The sequence below is a fragment of the Crinia signifera genome, chromosome 5, assembly GCF_055691185.1.
Source record: "Crinia signifera chromosome 5, ASM5569118v1, whole genome shotgun sequence".
Taxonomy (NCBI): domain Eukaryota; kingdom Metazoa; phylum Chordata; class Amphibia; order Anura; family Myobatrachidae; genus Crinia; species Crinia signifera.
In genome coordinates, this window is record NC_139221.1 from 30,409,670 (window position 1) to 30,424,345 (window position 14,676).

The 14,676-nt window shown below is 45.5% G+C and overlaps 1 protein-coding gene across 48 annotated transcripts in view; it reads right to left on the reverse strand.

Moving 5' to 3' along the window:
- The window catches only part of RIMS2 (regulating synaptic membrane exocytosis 2), a 558,076-nt gene that overhangs the window by 65,963 nt on the left and 477,437 nt on the right, over positions 1 to 14,676 (reverse strand). For 35 of the 48 annotated variants that reach the window (XM_083186888.1, XM_083186889.1, XM_083186886.1 and 32 more), the window contains one exon: positions 789 to 1,006. In XM_083186888.1, coding sequence (XP_083043014.1) covers positions 789 to 1,006 — 218 coding nt within the window. Of the gene's footprint in view, positions 1 to 788; positions 1,031 to 14,676 lie in introns of all 48 variants that reach the window. The other 13 variants (XM_083186920.1, XM_083186918.1, XM_083186924.1 and 10 more) reach the window with 1 other exon arrangement.

The window sequence follows — 14,676 nt, forward strand, 5'->3', positions numbered from 1 at the left end:
GGAACAGCAACTCTTCTTAGACGGCAATATAAATGTTATAAGTCATGCTGTATTGTGCCCAAGTCCTATCATCATTGAGTACATACAGGTATGTGTACAGAGCTGGGGCAGTGCGGCAACAGAACCACAGGGAAGATCCCGGAGGGCCAACATGTCTACGAGGCCGACCTGCCACCAGGAAAGGATAGCAGACTAGTGGTGTGGGTGTGTTAGGGGGCAGAGGGTGGCATGTTGGTGTGGGGGTGTTTGAGGGGTAGAAGGTGGCAGGCTGGTGATGTGGGCATGTAAGGGGGTCCCATTTTGAAAAATTTTCCAGGGCCACTTTAAATTTCCAATCCATGACACCAGGGATGGCATTGTAAAGAATTAGCATAAACTGCAGGAAAAGACACAAGAATGGCTGTCACTGTGTCCAATTCCGAATATGTCCCTATGAGAGATCCCGCCCCTTTAATAGACTCCACCCCTTAACAGACCCCGCATCCACGAGATACTGCCAGATACTTCCCGAGCTGGTTTTACATCCCAATCCGCCCCCGGTACAGAGCACATATTAACCAAACAGGTCAATGACCTCGTCCACAACCATTGGTGCATTAACACAACCACCTGAAGGCACCACAGAATAACGCACTTTGTCCAATGCAAAAAAATATATAAAATAAAACATTTAAAAGGTTACATGTAATAAAGTCAGTCTCAACAATCAACCCTGCCCCCCGTGAAAGCACCACGGCACAAGCAGATACCCTCACACAATGAAGCAAGCAGTAACAAGCATATCCTACCTGTTTGGCTGAGCTGTGAGGTACTCCGGCTTTTCCGTGACAGGCCGACAATGGCCACCATTTTGGCGCCGATGCTGGAGCGTCTCTTCTTGTTGCCTGTTCCCCCGGAACCCACCGCTGTATCGGACTGGCTCCCGTCATTCTTCTCCAACGTGTACATGTCCCCTCCGATGCTGGTACTCTTGGTCATGTTCTTCCCGGAGGCGTCCATCTGTCTGCTTTGCATTTTGGATGTAAAAACACTGTCAGCCAATTGGCAGATAATGTTTGCACACAAGACAAGGGGTGAGAAGACAGAAAAGCAGAAGTTTTTAGTTGATAAAATATGGAAAAAGTAGGGACAAGTGACAGACAGGACACTAGAACTACAATCTACTTGGATTAAACATAATCAATTGCTACAAATATATATATCAGGCATATCTATGCAATTATATATATATATATAATATATATAATATATATATATATATATACTGTATAACACACACACACGTCAGAATCAGTATTTCTTCATATGTCCGATATCAGCATCTATTCGAACGAAGACGCAGGATCCATTTTGTAGTAAATCCATTTATTCTTAAAAACACTCAATGCGTTTCGTCTAGTGACTTTGTCAGGGGTATTGCAAAATAATGGTCATCAAAACAAAATCAGGATATCAGAGAATGTTCCTTAACGTTAGTGACGTATTCATAAAATCAAATCAGGTTAGTGAGGTAGATAAACTACCGTGACCAAAGCTGTAATGGTCACAGACAGGGTTCCCCTTCTTTAGAATGGGGCATCAGTCACAATATTAGAAGCAACCACAGTAAGAGATGTTGCCTTTAACACTCCAAACTGAGAATGCAAATGTTCTGACTGCCAAATGTTGCCACAATTGACAGCCGTTTCCAACAAGTCAGAATCGACTTAAAAAAAAAAAAGCTGAATCTAAAAGCCTTCAATGCTGTCGTGAATGGCATCACTGAATAGGCGAGTAATTGAATACATGATAATATATGAGACGGGCGAATACATTGTGACGTGGACTCAGCATTTGGTGTAAAGTTTGGTAAAAAGGAAGATCATGAGCGTTACAAAGAGAAAGTATTAAGCCTGGTAAAGAGATAAAGTGGTGAGAAAGTGGAAGGTGATAACGCACCAGCCCCTAACTGTCATTTTTAAAACAGAGCTGATTGGTTGGTGCATTATCATATACCAGTTTATCACTTTACCAGGCTTAATACATCTGCCCCAGAGTGAGAAGAGGGGGTGGGTAAGACGGAGCGAGGGAGAAAGAGAAGGATGGAGCTAGAGTTATAGACAAAGCAGGGATTGGGGGTGAAATAAGAAAGTGAGAGTGTGTAAGAAACAGAAATAGGGGGTGACAGAATGAGAGAGGGAAGGGAGGAGGGGGAGAGAGTGACAGAAAGAGAGGTTGTGGAGAGAGAGAGAGAGAAGGAGAGAGACACACAGATGGGGTGATTCAGGTTGGCTCGTGTTGTGCAAACTCGGTCTGGGAACCGATGTTGCATGTCTACGCATGCGTATGGGTGAAAATACTCATGTGCATACCCGCTGTGTGAACGGCTTCGGCGAGTTTCAAACTTTTGCACGCTAAGGGAAGGGGGCGGAGACACCCAGCTTCTATTTAGCGAGCAGGTCTGAATAAGGTCCAGAGAGAGGGAGAGAGAGAAAGAGGAGGAGGGGATGGAGAGAGAAGAGAGAAAGAAAATGAAGAAGGGAGGCTGGGGAGAAATGGGAAGGTGGTGGCAAAGCAGTTTAATATCACTCACTGTGTCTTTATTACAGCGGGAGAAGAGTTACAGGGAACGCCATGCAATCTTTATCAGCTGATGAAACGAGCCTTGTTCCATCTCGGCCAGAAAGCTGAGACCGTGTTAACAAGGCGATTGCCCTCTATCAGCCGCAAAGATGCACGTCTTAAAGAGAAAATCAATACAAATGGCGAGTGATGGCTTCCTGCTACAGACTGGTAACAGCACAGGCACTCATACATCACCTGGCATGCATGCACAATGGCCAGAGATAAGATACTGGCACATGCCCTGTTTTATAGCCTAATCCATGTGGAAATAAAGCAGATATAAAAGTTGTTGTATCCCTGTCTGTGCAGCAGAAGTCAGCCAGCTTCCAAGTACCAGCACTCCATCAGCAGGCTAACCCCCCGACTAAGACAGCGGCAATGCAGGGTAGATACTGTATACAGAATCCAACAGCTTTAAACCGCTGTTATTCTGTATTCAGCTGACTTATATTTGGATTAAGTATCATTTTTTTCTACAGTACTATGGAATGGCCTTTTGTCAGTAAGCTGTAACATTTCCGTAGGGTACAAACGCAGGGACAATCTCTGTGCTGATCTGGACAGCTGTGATGGGACCAATTGTCAGTTGCTGACGCCCTGCCTGAGCTGGAACAATGGGCCCGATTCAGATCTGTTTGCTGGGCTGCGAGTGTTAGCAATCAGGCAGGGCTGCCACCGGAAATCGTGGGGCCCAGGACTGCTAAAATAGGCATCCCCCCCCCATTGTCACAAAAAAAGTATTTTAGCCAGGCTCAAGCAGCGAGGGTGTGACAAATATTAAGTGACTACCTGAAAAACAAAATTGGTGAAATACTGTAAATAATGTTTTGTATTTGTTTTACGGGCTCACTTAATATTTGTAATAGCCTTGCTGCTTGAGCCTGCACACACATACAGAGAGCAGCAGCAGCAAGCTACCCTCTCCCCCTACCAGACCCTTGTGTGTTACCGTACCTTAAGCACAGGGGAAAGGCCACACACTGTTCCCTGCTGTACCACATATGGCAGTGCTGGCTCCTCACATGGCGCACATGGTGTGACATAATTAACGTTGCGCAGTGGGGGCTATAGACTGGACTAGTCACTAGTATACAGAGCTGAGCGCAGTCCTGTCACTAGTATATAGAGATGTGCGCAGTCCTGTCACTAGTATATAGAGCTGTGCGCAGTCCTGTCACTAGTATATAGAGCTGTGCGCAGTCCTGTCACTAGTATACAGAGCTGAGCACTGTCCTGTCACTAGTATATAGAGCTGAGCGCAGTCCAGTCACTAGTATACAGAGCTGAGCGCGGTCCTGTCACTAGTATATAGAGCTGAGCGCAGTCCAGTCACTTGTATATAGAGCTGTGCGTAGTCCTGTCACTAGTATATAGAGCTGAGCGAAGTCCACTCACTAGAATACAGAGCTGAGTGAGGTCCTGTCACTAGTATATAGAGCTGTGCGCGATCCTGTCACTAGTATACAGAGCTGAGCGGAGTCCTGTCACTAGTATATAGAGCTGTGCGCAGTCCTGTCACTAGTATATAGAGCTGAGCGCAGTCCTGTCACTAGAAAATAGAGCTGTGCGCAGTCCTGTCACTAGTATATAGAGCTGAGCCCAGTCCAGTCACTAGTATACAGAGCTGAGCGCGGTCCTGTCACTAGTATATAGAGCTGAGCGCAGTCCTGTCACTAGTATACAGAGCTGAGTGCGGTCCTGTCACTAGTATATAGAGCTGTGCGCGGTCCTGTCACTAGTATACAGAGCTGAGCGCAGTCCTGTCACTAGTATATAGAGCTGTGCGGAGTCCTGTCACTAGTATATAGAGCTGAGCGCAGTCCAGTCACTAGTATACAGAGCTGAGTGCGGTCCTGTCACTAGTATATAGTGCTGTGCGCAGTCCTGTCACTAGTATATAGTGCTAAGCACAGTCCAGTCTCTAGTATAAAGAACTGAGCGGCGTCCTGTCACTAGTATACAGAGCTGAGCACAGTCCAGTCACTAGTATACAGAGCTGAGCGCAGTCCAGTCACTAGTATACAGAGCTGTGCGCAGTCCAGTCACTAGTACACAGAGCTGTGCGCAGTCCAGTCACTAGTATATAGAGCTGAGCACAGTCCACTCACTAGTATACAGAGCTGTGCGCAGTCCTGTCACTAGTATAGACTGGACTAGTCACTAGTATACAGAGCTGAGCACAGTCCAGTCACTAGTATACAGAGCTGAGCCAGTCCAGTCACTAGTATACAGAGCTGAGCGCAGTCCTATCACTAGTACACAGAGCTGAGCGCAGTCCAGTCACTAGTATACAGAGCTGAGCGCAGTCCAGTCACAAGTATATAGAGCTGAGCGCAGTCCAGTCACTAGTATACAGAGCTGAGCGCAGTCCTATCACTAGTACACAGAGCTGAGCGCAGTCCTATCACTAGTACACAGTGCTGAGCGCAGTCCTATCACTAGTATACAGAGCTGAGCGCAGTCCTATCACTAGTACACAGAGATGAGCACAGTCCAGTCACTAGTATACAGAGCTGTGCGCAGTCCAGTCACTAAAATACAGAGCTGTGCGCAGTCCTGTCATTAGTACACAGAGCTGAGCGCAGTCCTGTCACTAGTATAGACTGGACTAGTCACTATTATACAGAGATGTGCGCAGTCCAGTCACTAGTATATAGAGCTGAGCACAGTCCAGTCACTAGTATATAGAGCTGAGCACAGTCCTGTCACTAGTATATAGAGCGGAGCACAGTTCTGTCACTAGTAGACAGAGCTGTGCGCAGTCCTGTCATTAGTACACAGAGCTGAGCGCAGTCCTGTCACTAGTATACAGAGCTGTGCGCAGTCCAGTCACTAGTATACAGAGCTGAGCACAGTCCAGTCACTAGTATACAGAGCTGAGCGCAGTCCTATCACTAGTACACAGAGCTGAGCGCAGTCCTGTCACTAGTATAGACTGGACTAGTCACTAGTATACAGAGCTGAGCGCAGTCCAGTCAGTAGTATACAGAGCTGTGCGCAGTCCTGTCACTAGTACACAGAGCTGAGCGCAGTCCAGTCACTAGTACACAGAGCTGAGTGCAGTCCAGTCACTAGTATATAGATCTGAGAGCAGTCCTGTCACTAGTATATAGAGCTGTACGCAGTCCAGTCACTAGTATACAGAGCTGAGTGCAGTCCAGTCACTAGTATATAGAGCTGAGCGCTGTCCTGTCACTAGTATATAGAGCTGTGCGCAGTCCTGTCACTAGTATATAGTGCTGAGCACAGTCCAGTCACTAGTATACAGAGCTGAGCGCAGTCCTGTCACTAGTATACAGAGCTGTGCGCAGTCCAGTCACTAGTATACAGAGCTGAGCGCAGTCCTATCACTAGTACACAGAGCTGAGTGCGGTCCTATCACTAGTACACAGAGCTGAGCGCAGTCCTGTCACTAGTATAGACTGGTCTAGTCACTAGTATACAGAGATGTGCGCAGTCCAGTCACTAGTATATAGAGCTGAGCACAGTCCTGTCACTAGTATACAGAGCTGTGCGCAGTCCTGTCATTAGTACACAGAGCTGAGCGCAGTCCTGTCACTAGTATACAGAGCTGTGCGCAGTCCAGTCACTAGTATACAGAGCTGAACGCAGTCCTGTCACTAGTATACAGAGCTGAGCGCAGTCCTATCACTAGTACACAGAGCTGAGCGCAGTCCTGTCACTAGTATAGACTGGACTAGTCACTAGTATACAGAGATGTGTGCAGTCCAGTCACTAGTATACAGAGCTGAGTGCGGTCCTGTCACTAGTATATAGAGCTGAGCGCAGTCCTGTCACTAGTATACAGAGCTGTGCACAGTCCTGTCATTAGTACACAGAGCTGAGCGCAGTCCTGTCACTAGTATACAGAGCTGTGCGCAGTCCAGTGACTAGTATACAGAGCAGAACGCAGTCCTGTCACTAGTATATAGAGCTGAGCACAGTCCAGTCACTAGTACAGAGCTGAGCGCAGTCCTGTCACTAGTATATAGAGCTGAGCACAGTCCTGTCACTAGTATATAGAGCTGAGCGCAGTCCTGTCATTAGTATACAGAGATGTGCGTAGTCCAGTCACTAGTATACAGAGCTGAGCGCAGTCCTGTCACTAGTATAAAGAGCTGAGCACAGTCCTGTCACTAGTATATAGAGCTGAGCGCAGTCCTGTCATTAGTATACAGAGCTGAGCGCAGTCCTGTCATTAGTATATAGAGCTGAGCGCAGTCCTGTCACTAGTATATAGAGCTGAGCACAGTCCAGTCACTAGTACAGAGCTGAGCGCAGTCCTGTCACTAGTATATAGAGCTGAGTGCAGTCCTGTCACTAGTATATAGAGCTGAGCGCAGTCCTGTCACTAGTATATAGAGCTGAGCGCAGTCCTGTCACTAGTATATAGAGCTGAGCACAGTCCAGTCACTAGTATACAGAGCTGAGCGCAGTCCTGTCACTAGTATACAGAGCTGAGCGCAGTCCTGTCACTAGTACAGAGCTGAGCGCAGTCCTGTCACTAGTATATAGAGCTGAGCACAGTCCTGTCACTAGTATATAGAGCTGAGCGCAGTCCTGTCATTAGTATACAGAGATGTGCGTAGTCCAGTCACTAGTATACAGAGCTGAGCGCAGTCCTGTCACTAGTATACAGAGCTGAGCACAGTCCTGTCACTAGTATATAGAGCTGTGCCCAGTCCTGTCATTAGTATACAGAGATGTGCATAGTCCAGTCACTAGTATACAGAGCTGAGCGCAGTCCTGTCATTAGTATATAGAGCTGAGCGCAGTCCTGTCATTAGTATACAGAGCTGAGCGCAGTCCTGTCACTAGTATATAGAGCTGAGCGCAGTCCTGTCACTAGTATATAGAGCTGAGCGCAGTCCTGTCACTAGTATATAGAGCTGAGCGCAGTCCTGTCATTAGTACACAGAGCTGAGCGCAGTCCTGTCACTAGTATATAGAGCTGAGCGCAGTCCTGTCACTAGTATATAGAGCTGAGCGCAGTCCTGTCACTAGTATATAGAGCTGAGCGCAGTCCTGTCATTAGTACACAGAGCTGAGCGCAGTCCTGTCACTAGTATACAGAGATGTGCGTAGTCCAGTCACTAGTATATAGAGCTGAGCGCAGTCCTGTCATTAGTATACAGAGCTGAGCGCAGTCCTGTCACTAGTATATAGAGCTGAGCGCAGTCCTGTCACTAGTATACAGAGCTGAGTGCGGTCCTGTCACTAGTATATAGAGCTGAGCGCAGTCCTGTCATTAGTATATAGAGCTGAGCGCAGTCCTGTCATTAGTACACAGAGCTGAGCGCAGTCCTGTCACTAGTATATAGAGCTGAGCACAGTCCAGTCACTAGTATATAGAGCTGAGCGCAGTCCTGTCATTAGTACACAGAGCTGAGCGCAGTCCTGTCACTAGTATACAGAGATGTGCGTAGTCCAGTCACTAGTATATAGAGCTGAGCGCAGTCCTGTCATTAGTACACAGAGCTGAGCGCAGTCCTGTCACTAGTATACAGAGATGTGCGTAGTCCAGTCACTAGTATACAGAGCTGAGCGCAGTCCTGTCACTAGTATATAGAGCTGAGCGCAGTCCTGTCACTAGTATATAGAGCTGAGCACAGTCCTGTCACTAGTATATAGAGCTGAGCACAGTCCTGTCACTAGTATATAGAGCTGAGCGCAGTCCTGTCATTAGTACACAGAGCTGAGCGCAGTCCTGTCACTAGGATGCAGAGATGTGCGTAGTCCAGTCACTAGTATACAGAGCTGAGCGTAGTCCAGTCACTAGTATACAGAGCTGAGCACAGTCCTGTCACTAGTATATAGAGCTGAGCACAGTCCTGTCACTAGTATATAGAGCTGAGCGCAGTCCTGCCATTAGTACACAGAGCTGAGCGCAGTCCTGTCACTAGTATACAGAGATGAGCGCAGTCCTGTCACTAGTATATAGAGCTGAGCACAGTCCAGTCACTAGTATAGACTGGACTAGTCACTAGTATACAGAGCTGAGAGGACTCTGGTAGTAGCATCAGGTATTACATCTGGCTTAAGGTGTGTACACACGGGGAGATATATTGCTCACTGTCTCCTTGGTCGCTGATGAAAAGGAACCTCTGCTGGGGGAGCCGCAGAGGTAATTAGCTGGTCGCAGGTGCAAGCTCCTGCGACCAGCGATTACAATGGGGCTGAAAACGGGAGCGCGCACCCGACGATTTATCCACTTCCATCACTGGCAATATGGTCACCTGCGACCATATTCCCAGCGATTATAGCCCCTATCGCCCCAGTGTGCAACTTTACTGTATGTGTCTACCTGTAAATTCAGCCACCTGTGTCTGATTCTAAATAAGTCCCTATTTCTGCAAGAAGGAAGTGAGTTCTGGACTTTCGGGACACCAGGAGAATGCCTGGGAATTTGAGTAAGTATGCAGATGGCAGATGTCTCATGTCCACGTCTGTCTTTCTCCACATGTGGCCTTCCAGCTTTTATGCAGCTCTAATTTCCACATGATGGGATTTCCCCAACAGCTGCATGGCCACGGGTTGTTTCCTCTAGTTCACAATTCATTAATGTTACATCAAATATGGAAATGTCTTGCTTATGTATTGATATAAAGAATGAGTGGGAACAAATATGTTCCTGCAACAGATCAGTTCAGTGGAAGTTCACACAATGCCTCAGGCTGAAAAATCAACATTGATTTCCTTGTAATATCCCAGTAGCACCTCCAATAAAAACTTACATAGCGGAATCCTATCTCTTTCTCGAAAAATAACTATTACATGAAATCGCCTATTAAAATCTCAGAAATGGCTCACATCCGATCCGATGTGCTGTCCTCTGCAGCGGGGAGCGGGGATTGCATGCGTTACATAGATACATAGAATTTGACGGCAGATAAGAACCATTTGGCCCATCTAGTCTGCCCCTTTTTTTTTACCCTTCAGGTAATCTCAACCCTTTTTAATCCTTATTTCTTTGTAAGGATATTCATATGCCTATTCCAAGCATGTTTAAATTGTTCTACTGTCTTAGCCTCTACCACTTCTGATGGGAGGCTATTCCACTTATCCACTACCCTTTCTGTGAAGTTATTACTTCTAACATTTCCCCTGAACCTACCTCCCTCCAGTTTCAGTGCATGTCCTCGTGTTCTATTACTTCTTTTCCTTTGCAGAAAATGTCCCTCCTGTACTATGTTAAAACCCTTGATATACTGTATTTGAAGATTTCTATCATGTCCCCCCTTTCCCTTCCCTGTTCCAAACTATACATGTTAAGATCTTTTAGTCTATCCAGGTAAGTTTTGTGATGTACAGTAGGCCACGCACCATTTTAGTTGCCCTTCTTTGTACACTCTCCAATGTATTTATATCCTTCTGAAGATACTGTATGGTCTCCAGAACTGGACACAGTATTCCAGATGAGGCCGTACCAATGACCTATAAAGTGGCATTATTACGTATTTTTTTCTGCTACTGATTCCTCTCCCTATGCAACCAAGCATCTGACTAGCCTTCCTCATTGCTTTGCTACATTGCTTTCCTGCCTTTAAGTCACTTGAAATAGTGACACCTAGATCTCTTTCCTCCTCAGTAGTTTCCATTATAGTACCCTTGATACTAAATTGGGCCTTTGGGTTTTTGAGTCCCAAGTGCATAATTTTTCCTTTTTTTAGCATTAAACCATAGTTGCCATGCTCTTGACCAATTCTCAACTTTACTTAGATCATCAGTCATTTGATTTACCCCTCCTGGTGTGTCTACTCTGTTGCATATCTTTGTGTCATCTGCAAAAAGCATACTTTCCCTTCAATACCATTTGCAATGTCATTAACAAAGATATTAAAGAGCACTGGTCCAAGTACAGATCCCTGGGGTACTCCACTGGTAACATGTCCCTCCATAGAATGCACTCCATTTACTACAACTGTCTGTTTCCTATCCTGCAATCAAGTTCTTATCCATTTAATTGTTTTATAATCCAATCCCACACTTTCAAGTTTATTTAGTAGCCTGCGATGTGGGACAGTGTCAAATGCCTTACTAAACTCTAGATATGCCACATCTACAGCCCCCACCTTTATCTAGTATTTTGATCACGGAGTCAAAAAAGTCAATGAGACTTGTTTGGCATGATCTCCCTGCAGTAAAACCATGCTGTTTTGGATCCTGTAAATTGTTTAATTTCAGATATTCCACTATTCTTTCTTTTAATAGTGTTTCCATTAATTTCCCTACTACTGATGTAAGGCTCACTGGCCTGTAGTAACTTGCTTCTTCTTTGCTTCCGCTTTTGTGCAGTGGAACTACATTTGCTCTTCTCCAGTCCTCTGGAACTGCACCTGTATCTAGTGACTGGTTGAATAAATCTGTTAATGGCGCTACTAACACATCTTTTAGTTCTTTTAGTATCCTTGGATGCACTCCGTCTGGCCCCATTGATTTATCCACTTTCAGTCTTGAAAGTTCTGTTAGGACTTTCTCCCTAGTAAATGTACTTCCATCTACCTTATTTTTATGAATGTCCTTGCAACTTAACTGTGGTCCCTTCCCTTCTCCTTCTATAGTGAATACGGAGCAAAAGTAATTATTTAGATCAGGCATGTCCAACCTGCAGCCTTACAGCTGTTGCAAAACTACACATTCCAGCATGCCTTGCCATTGTTTTAGCATTCCCTAATAGCAAAATTGTGGCAAGGCATGCTGGGATGTGTAGTTGGAGCTGGAGGGCCGCAGGTTGGACAAGCCTGATTTAGATGATCTGCAATTGCCTTGTCTCCCTCCACCAAATTCTCAGTGTCTGTCCGCAGTTTTATTATTCCTCCATTTGATTTTCTCCTTTCACTTATATACTTAAAAAAAGTTTTGCTTCCTTTATCTACTGACTGAGCCATTTTCTCCTCAGCTTGTGCCTTGGCATGCCTGATCACTTTCTTAGCCTCCTTGCGTCTGGCAAGATACACTTCTTTGTCATTATTATTTTGAGTCTGCTTGCATGTCCTAAAGGCCATCTTTTTTGCTTTTACACTAGTTGATACCTTTTTAGTAAACCACACTGGCTTCCTTTTCCTGGTACTTTTCCTAACCCTTTTGATACAAAGGTCCGTTGCCTTTAGTATTGCACTTTTAATTTTTTTCCACCTCTCCTGCACCCCTTTCAAGTTCGTCCAATCCGCTAATGAGTCGCTTAAACATCTCCCCATTTTTGCAAAGTCAGCCTTCCAAAAATCCAACACCTTAGTTTTTGAGTGACTGGAGTTGGACCCTGCCTTGATACTAAACCATACTGCTTGATGATCACTGGATCCCAGGTTCTCACCCACATACTGTATATGTCTGATATCCTGTCACCATTTGTGAGTATTAAATCTAATATTGAGTCTTTGCGAGTAGGCTCTCTCACCAATTGCTTGAGAGAGGCTCCCTGTAGGGAATTTAGAAATTTGCCACTTGTAGATGATCTTGCAAAATACTCCTCCCAATTTACATCAGGTAGATTAAAGTCTCCCATGATTATGACTTCTCCCTTTAAAGCCATTTTAGTGACATCAAGCAATAGGCTCCTGTCCAAATCCTGCCCCTGACCTGGTGGCCTATAGATGACCCCAGTATGAATAATGTCCTTCTCCCCCATTTCTATGATCACCCAAAGTGCCTCAGTTTTTTCTTCAATGTTTTGTATTAAAGTAGCATTTATGCTTTTCTTTACATAAATTGCTACCCCTCCTCCGATTCATCCCATTCTGTCCTGCCTAAATAAATTGTATCCTGGTATAGTTATGTCCCAGCCATGTTTCTCATTACACCATGTCTCTGTGATAGCCACAATGTCTAGGTCATCCCTTGTCATTACTGCAATTAGATCAGGAATTTTGTCTCCTAGGCTTCTAGCGTTTTGCACACATATAAAATTTTTGCCTGTGCATCTGTTATTCCTAGCCATGTTCAGACAGTACAAATTTGAAGTCTAAAGTTGAAATTACCTGTTTGATGATGTTGTTCAATGTCTGTTTTTTTACTGTTCAGAAAAGCGGCAGGTCACTAATTCTAAGAATATAGTGAGTCTGTTCAGGTCAGGCTACACCTGAACACTAATGGCCAAATGGTCAAAGGAGATAATTTGCACTGTGTTTGAGTAGACATCAGGCAGAATGCAACACTAAACTATGCTTCACTGAACAACTTCCCCAAACAAGTAATAACAATTACAATCAATTCATTACATCAGAACTTTTCAAATCATACAAGAGTTACGTCACAGGCAGAAGGATCACATGCGATCCTGCCACCAGGGAAGGTCCCAGGTGGCGCAAGGGGACAGGATGCCTATACACTGCTAAAAAACACACACACAAAAAAAGTTCCCTCCCTGCAATGCTGCTACATCCTTCTCAGCGGCGTAACTACACTTTGGGCGCCCCCCCGCCGTTAAAGGGAGGGCGCCCAGCCACTCACCCGCCCCTCCGCCCGTCGCGCGCAGCACGCCGCACCAACCCCCGCAGTCTTACCTGTGTTCTGTTAAGTACGCGCTGGTCCCGGCTCCCTTTTTCTGCTATGAGGACCACCACAAAATGTCCGCCCCCATACAGCAGACAGTTTCAGAGAACTGTTTGCTATATGGGGGCGGCCATTTTGTGGTGGTCCTCAGCAGAAGAAGGGAGCCGGGACCAGCGGTACTGAACACAGGTAAAGACTGGGGATGGGGGGGTTTGCGGGGGTTGGTGCGGCGGGCGGCGGGGTGTAACTATAGCACTGCAGCCCCCGGCGCCAGCACATGCATAGTGCCCCCCGCTATAGTTACGCCCCTGATCCTTCTCTAATATTTATCATAACTCCTACTGTATGTATTTTCTTATTTTAACAGTCACACCTGTGAAGTGTACTGGAGTATGACAGTTCCGACCGCACATTGCTGCCCTGGTCTGGAAAATTAGAAATCCAGTCAGTAACTTTTCTCCTCAGATTTCCAATTTCACTGAGAATGTGAACAATTGCCGCTTGAGGACAAGTGTGAGGTAAGCAAGTCCTGTTTCCATGGTAACCGGGGCTTAGGGGAACTGCACCAGCGCGCATCTGTCACTTTAAATCAATGGCAGCACCATCGTCTTTACATTATTATGACTACAACACTTAAGACTTTACTTAGACCTAATACACTTCGCAGTATGAATTCCTCAGTATGCTGCTGCAACAGTCTGTCATTATTAGGGTGGCACAGTGCAATTATAGTGCAATTACCGTGCAATCAGACATACTGTAGAATCCAGGTGCTTAGTACAATGTAACCCAGCAATATAGACTACAGTATAGCAGTGAAAATGTCTACGTTGACTAAGTTCTGTCTTCTCCACATAGGAGCTCTCTTAATTTACCTATAAATTAAATAAGTGACTTAGCCGGACTCAAACACAGGGGCACATGTGTATCTTATGGGTGTCCGACCCCTTTATTGTAAACCACACACTGATGGAAATGATTTCTGGGCACTACTGCTTGGCTGTGGTCATCCTGATCCCTCCCACAGATACGGTACTATATAAATAAATAGACACTTCTGGCTGGCTGTGGTCATCCTGATCCCTCCCACAGATACGGTACTATATAAATGAATAGACACTTCTGACTGGCTGTGGTCATCCTGATCCCTCCCACAGATATGGTACTATATAAATGAATAGACACTTCTGACTGGCTGTGGTCATCCTGATCCCTCCCACAGATACGGTACTATATAAATGAATAGACACTTCTGACTGGCTGTGGTCATCCTGATCCCTCCCACAGATACGGTACTATATAAATGAATAGACACTTCTGACTGGCTGTGGTCATCCTGATCCCTCCCACAGATATGATACTATATAAATGAATAGACACTTCTGATTGTATGTGGTCATCCTGATCCCTCCCACAGATACGGTACTATATAAATGAATAGACACTTCTGACTGGCTGTGGTCATCCTGATCCCTCCCACAGATACGGTACTATATAAATGAATAGACACTTCTGACTGGCTGTGGTCATCCTGATACCTCCCACAGATATGATACTATATAAATGAATAGACACTTCTGA